Consider the following 6,922-nt stretch of genomic DNA (forward strand, 5'->3'; position numbering starts at 1 on the left):
GCGTTTCCTCAGTACCTTACTGTGATTAATCTTAGAATTTTATTATGTTGGCCCATTTGTTTTTTTTTCCTTTTTGCACACATTTTTTTAATTACTCAAAATCCTTTCTTTCATTTTACTATGCATGAAAATTACATTTGTAAAAATGTCAATTAAATTAATTAATGCTTGCAACCAAGACACAAAATTCACTGAGACTGTGTAGCTACCTACTTTAAACATTCTTTGTCTCTATTATCCAAGAGTCTCGTAGCATGTAGCAGTTCTTAAACGTGATGCATTTTTGTCAAGTTAGTATGTCAAGTGTTTGAAGTATGTTTTGCCTTTATTGCCAGTGCAACACTATTCTATTTAAGATGTTCTCTAAATTAAAACACAGCAGCAGTGTTTGTACGTCTTTATTGTATGTGTGTTTTTGTTGTTTTTTTCACAAGGGAGTCAATAATGCCTAGACCAGTCTCTTTCAGGTGCATGGTCAAAACAGTGGGCTTTGCAGTACTGCGGATACCTGAAAAATAATTAAAAATAAATATGATTTTACATGTTAATTATTGGCAAAACAATATTTTGATCAGAAACACTCCTGAATGTTATACAAGTCATTCATTGTATTCCACATCATGTTGAAAAAGCCAAATTTTGTAATTGTATTTTTTTTTTTTTGTCCTAGGACGCTAGGCACGAGTCCGGGATTGTTTTCCACATTACTTCAGGCTAGACCTAGCGGTTGCGGCATTATCACTCAGATAAAATCCATTGGTGACTTGGTGGGATTTGAACCCGGGAGCTCAGGGACTGAAGTCCCGCGCTCTAACCACTACAACACCAGCTCGCTCCACTGTAATTGTATAATAAATTTTGATATCAAAAAGACAGAATTTCAAATTGAGTCCTATAACATTTATACGTTGGATTGGATATATTGTTCTTGCTTGTACTGTATATTATTACAAGATATATTCGTATAACAATGAAGAAGGTTGTTGAGTTTTTACCAACATTTAAAGGAAAATAATATCTCAAACTTATATGGAAACGATATTTCACCTTACTTGTCTGTAAGGGTCAGATGGAACTATCCAAACTCTTAACATTACAATTACCTGCAGGTGCCACCAGGCTCGTTGGTCCAGGCCATGTGTCCCAGTGGTTCGGGGGGTACAAACTCCGGATCCTCACAGTAGTCCGGGCCTACACCCTTGGGAGATGTTACTTTACCAGGAGCGTTCCACCAGTGGGAGTGTGGTGTTGGCCCTCCCCCCTCCCCTTTGGACACCCCGCAGTCAAGTCTGCATCCCTTCAACTCATCATAGAACTGGTTGGCCACGGTGGCAGAGTAACATGACATCTGTTTATACAAATTAGCAATTATAGCTTCAAGGGATGGAGAAAAACCAACTTAACGCCTTAACGGCTTCTTAATCCAACAGCTTAGCAAATAAAGAATTGTTTTTCAACAAAAAAAATGTGTTCGAATTATTTGTTCCAGCTGATTTTGGCAGTAGTGCTACTCCTGCATGTCATACTACTATTATTAGAGCATTTGCTTGTGAATTTTTATCTTTTTGCAGTGTATCATTTTGAGTCAAGCTTTTGACAAATGCTTTAACATATAAGAAAGTACCAGAGTAATATTCTAACATTGCAATGAAAATTAATTTCATACCTCAATACCTATGTTTAAAAATAAAATAACCCTGTAGCATCACGTACTCTTTTTGGGGCAGCATTGAAAGCAAAACCCGGTTAAGTGACATAGTAAGTCTTTACAATAGATTAAGATCACTTAAGGATTTTTTTGTAAAATTACAACCATTTGGGAGTTTAGGGAACGCATGCTGTTTAGAAAATTAAACCCACTAGCACAACTTTGATATGGAATGAAATTAATTAATGAACACCTAAAACGTAACGAAGTCTTGACAATTAAAAAGCTTCACTCACTCTTTTTATAGCCTCTGAGTGGCATTTTGTATCAATGAATCACATATTTACGTATTTTAGAGAAAACAAGTCAAAATCCCTCAAATTTTTGTGGGGTTCACGGTTCAATCCTGTCCTTCTAGCACTTATAAGTCCCAGACCTTATAATTAATAGACTAGCCTATATCAATAAAACCCAATCGACCTGAATTTGATCCTACTCACAGTGGCGTCAAGATGTTGGCGATTGTCTGTAGCTGGGGGCGTCCATATATACTTGGCTTTATTAGCTGATACAACCCTTGGCACGGCAGCCTCGCCATCCAGGGTCTGAGGAGTTACCAGCTTAGTGCCAGCAGGGGGAGAACCAGGGTCCGTGCAACAGCAGCGAGCCTCCACCTTGCTGGTAATCATTCTCATTGTGATTCAGGATGAGAAATAAATCAAATATATCCTAAGGCGGCTTCACTTGAAATTTTTTAGGGGAATTTTTTATGCAGAGGGTGTATTTAGCAAAACCTCTCATATACAGAATAAGCTATTACCGTGGGTCTTACACCTACACCCATGTAAATGTGAACCTACATTTGGGCTCTATGGGGGCATACAAATGAAATACCACCGCCGCAGCAAACCTGCAGACTAAGCAAATTTAATTTGTCTAATTGGATTTTTACTAAAATATTTCCATAAACAAGATGACATATTTGAGTGAAAATTTAAAAACGTACGTTTTCATGTCCCTGGCCTTTTACTTCGTAGATACTGGATTTGTAGTTTATTATTATGTGTTTTAATATTTTTTGGGACGGGGGCAACATGTTACACACATTTATTTGGTTTTAAATAGGTTCTAGGTATTTTTTTCGTATTTTTAAAGTCTCGAAATTCACGACCATGACATGTTCCTAGGGTACATTTTCCAACTTTCACACTGTTTTTAGACTAATTATTCATGCCGAAATATATAAAGCCATATTTTTATGTCATCAATGGTTATTAAACTTACAAAAAAGGAGCATATTATAATTTTATTGTCATTACAAACTGACTACCATGACAAAATAAGTCTGTCCCTCGATTTGGCGTCACGACCATTTGGGAAAAATTTTCAACTTTGGAGCACGACAGTGGCAAGCCTGGCGTCGATGGAGTTAGTTGGTTTTAGAGACTAGTTCGGGGTGTACGTCAGGATTGTAGTGCCGGTCGTTTCGAGTTGAAAGGAGGAATTACAAGATTAATAAAGGAAAGATTGTGTTTTTTGTAATTTTGGTATCACAGGTTTTTTCACGACCAATCCAGCATTATGGATTATAGTGTGTTTGGTTGTGACAATAACTTTAATATAATTGTAAATTGAACAGTTTTAGTTCAATTGAAACACATATTTTTATTATAACTAATAATTGAAGGATTGTTTAGACAGATTTAGATTATTCCAGACAATTCACGACCGTACCGCTTGTCCCTGACCATCACGTTTATGATTTCTATCATAAAAATTCCAAAAATTAAAATATCGTCATATTTCAATGTTTTATACACAAAAGAAGCACACCTCTATACAAACATAACGATTTTTCGGGTCTCAGGTAAGTTTCTTCGGAGTTATACAATCTTAGAAAGATTTTATTGGCTTTTTTTTCAATTTTTTGAGTTTTTTTATTTTTTTCTAGAAAGACCAAATATACCAAAAGCTCAGTGACCTTTTTATTGTATAATGGTCATGAAAGTAAATTAGTTTATAGCAAAACATAGCTATAAAAATAATATTAACTATTTTTAATATTCATTTAAACGTCCGTTATGGTCGTGACAGGATTTTGTGTTTTTCAACTAAAGATGCTCTTTAAAAAAAAAAACTACCAAAGATATTGCGTTACCATGGACATTTTATGAAACTTCAAATGTTAATGAAATAAAAAAAATAATAAACGTTTTGAAAAAAGGGGAATTTGCAAAGTGCTTTTCCTGAAAACGTACGTTTTTAAATTTTCACTCATTTATTCCCCATTTAAATATAACGAGTGCTTAGCTTTGCTGGCGGGGTACACTTACATATTGTTGGCACAAACAAGAAAATATAAATATTGATCGATATATCGTTTGGTTAGTTAGGTAAGGTTAACCTAACCTAACTAACCAAACGATATATTCAATTAAATAATCGAATAATCAATAATACTCATTCGGTTTTTAGTGCCACCAGATATAGAAGTGTACCCCTTTGCTGCTACGGGGCAGTTAAAAAGTCTTTTTTGGTCAAATTTGATCAACATAAGTAAACTACAAAGCTACAACAATCAACAGTTATCATCTTTTTCTACATAAGAATAAAATAGGAATTAAAATTTAGGACTTCAGTTTTTTTAAATAATTTTCTCCGTTACCTTTAATTGTACAACTAATACAAAATATGTTTGTATGAGGAGTTTTGTGGGGTAAACATTTGTTTACCTTTTTTATCCAGAAAAAGAAATCATCATAATAATGAATGTTCCAGGAAAGTACACTTTTTAGAGCTTAAAAACAAATAATTTAGTACTGAACCATTTTTGTATGCCCAAGGGTTACAGAGATTATTAAAAAGCGTAAACTATCCATATATAACATCAATCCAATTTGTATTCATAAACTCAACAGAAATATCTAATTTTTCTCTTATCCCAAAATGCCTTGGTAAAAATAAAGTATATACCGTAGAGGTACATTTAATGATATTTTATTATTAAATTATTGAATTAGTACAAATTTAGTATATATTTTTGGAAAAACACAGGAGTTTTATATTCTTAGTTTACTAATGTGTTTTCATATGAGGTCTAATCTGTCTCTTTGGGTTGATAAAGCCTTGTATACATTTTTCATTTTTGTACTTACGCACTGTCCAGGTCGTCTATAACCTTTCTTACTCTTTTTATCATTTCCTTTCGATCACAAACTCTGTCCTTGGCATAAAATTGACTACCCATTGTGTAATTAAACTTGAAATTTTCTTGGATTGGAATTCGTAGAATGTTATTTCTTGTATATCTTATATCATGTTTTCATAATCTGTTTTATAAACAGAAAATGTCTATATTGTTGTCAAATCATATGTAGTTTGAGTAAAAAAGACTGGATGTATGTGTAACAGTAACACAGACTTTGGGGTTAAAATGGGATATGCTAAATTTTGCATTTATTGGAACCTATTTTGTATACGTTATTAAATTAATTAGGCTCGTAACAGAACAATAGTTAATTAAATTATATTTAAAGAACAGTTATACTAGAATTGATTGAGCGAAGAGCAAAGACCTTATTTTTAGCAAAAATATAATACAGGCCACGTGAACTTTAATAGTACCCCAATCAAATATTAGTATGCTTGTGCTTGCTGTGTGAATACTTTTAGGAAGCCTCAGGCACGGCCACCTTTAACTCCACTCCAGGCCGCGGCCTGGTAGAATTGGCAACGTCGCAAGTAGGGTTGTTTAGTTTCAGACGTCCCATAAGATAACATGACAGACAGGTGACATCAGCTCATTAATTCGCACTTTATTGATTTAAATGAACATGAATTTATTAAAATATTGAAATTAAAACACACATAATTGATAACCAAAACAATATGAGAGTGAAAATTTAAAAACGTACGTTTTCATGTCCCTGGCCTTTTACTTCGTAGATACTGGATTTTTAGTTTATTATTATGTGTTTTAATATTTTTTGGGACGGGGGCAACATGTTACACACATTTATTTGGTTTTAAATAGGTTCTAGGTATTTTTTTCGTATTTTTAAAGTCTCGAAATTCACAACCATGACGTGTCCCTAGGGTACATTTTCCAACTTTCACACTGTTTTTAGACTAATTATTCATTCCGAAATATATAAATCCATATTTTTATGTCATCAATGGTTATTAAACTTACAAAAAAGGAGCATATTATAATTTTATTGTCATTACAAACTGACTACCATGACAAAATATGTCTGTCCCTCGATTTGGCATCACGACCATTTGGGAAAAATTTTCAACTTTGGAGCACGACAGTGGCAAGCCTGGCGTTGATGGAGTCAGTTGGTTTTAGAGAATAGTTCGGGGTGTACGTCAGGATTGTAGTGCCAGTCGTTTCGAGTTGAAAGGAGGAATTACAAGATAAATAAAGGAAAGATTGTGTTTTTTGTAATTTTGGTGTGTCCATGACCGTACGTAGTCATTCGATGAAGTAGACATGGTGTTAATTTTTGTTTATAAGATATTTCAATTTGCTAGATTAACGTAGAAGTCCACTTTGTATCCTCGAACATGAGGTGCAGGGCTACCGCCAGAACAGAGCCAAATAACACGTAATTTCACGACCAAAGTTTCACGACCATCGCGGGTTTTTTCACGACCAATCCAGCATTATGGATTTTAGTGTGTTTGGTCGTGACAATAACTTTAATATAATTGTAAATTGAACAGTTTAGTTCAATTAAAACACATATTTTTATTATAACTAACAGTATAATTGAAGGATTGTTTAGAAAGATTTAGATTATTCCAGACAATTCACGACCGTACCGCTTGTCCCTGACCATCACGTTTATGATTTCTATCATAAAAATTTCAAAAATTAAAATATCGTCATATTTCAATGTTTTATACACAAAAGAAGCACACCTCTATACAAACATAACGATTTTTCGGGTCTCAGGTAAGTTTCTTCGGAGTTATACAAACTTAAAAAGATTTTATTGGCTTTTTTCATTTTTTTGAGTTTTTTTATTTTTTTCTAGAAAGACCAAATATACCAAAAGCTCAGTGACCTTTTTATTGTATAATGGTCATAAAAGTAAATTAGTTTATAGCAAAACATAGTTATAAAAATAATATTAACTATTTTTAATATCCATTTAAACGTCCGTTATGGTCGTGACAGAATTTGGTTTTTTTCAACTAAAGATGCTCTTTTTAAAAGAAACTACCAAAGATATTGCGTTGCCATGGACATTTTATAAAACTTCAAAT

At 33.5% G+C, this 6,922-nt stretch overlaps 1 protein-coding gene across 1 annotated transcript; it reads right to left on the reverse strand.

The window, feature by feature from the left end:
- Positions 1-382: 382 nt before the first annotated feature.
- On the reverse strand, positions 383-4,993 carry LOC128990803 (uncharacterized). The gene is made up of 4 exons (XM_054413387.1): positions 4,804-4,993; positions 2,149-2,326; positions 1,104-1,348; positions 383-508 (listed from the first exon to the last, which is right to left on the reverse strand). The coding sequence occupies exons 1-4, from the start codon at positions 4,893-4,895 to the stop codon at positions 439-441; spliced, it is 585 nt and encodes a 194-aa protein (XP_054269362.1). The 5' UTR covers positions 4,896-4,993; the 3' UTR covers positions 383-438.
- Positions 4,994-6,922: the final 1,929 nt, after the last annotated feature.

Source organism: Macrosteles quadrilineatus, unplaced genomic scaffold (assembly GCF_028750875.1).
Source record: "Macrosteles quadrilineatus isolate MER2022 unplaced genomic scaffold, UCM_ALF_1.0 Scaffold_3__2_contigs__length_128488019, whole genome shotgun sequence".
Lineage (NCBI taxonomy): Eukaryota > Metazoa > Arthropoda > Insecta > Hemiptera > Cicadellidae > Macrosteles > Macrosteles quadrilineatus.

What these genes read in the sequence shown, in the direction of transcription:
- LOC128990803 (XM_054413387.1), bottom strand. Translation starts at nt 4,895, where the DNA reads ATGGGTAGTCAATTTTATGCCAAGGACAGAGTTTGTGATCGAAAGGAA. An exon ending in ATAGACGACCTGGACAGTGC is followed by an intron (nt 2,327 to 4,803) that starts GTAAGTACAAAA and finishes AATGATTACCAG; the next exon opens with CAAGGTGGAGGCTCGCTGCT. An exon ending in GAGCCTGGTGGCACCTGCAG is followed by an intron (nt 509 to 1,103) that starts GTAATTGTAATG and finishes ATTATTTTTCAG; the next exon opens with GTATCCGCAGTACTGCAAAG.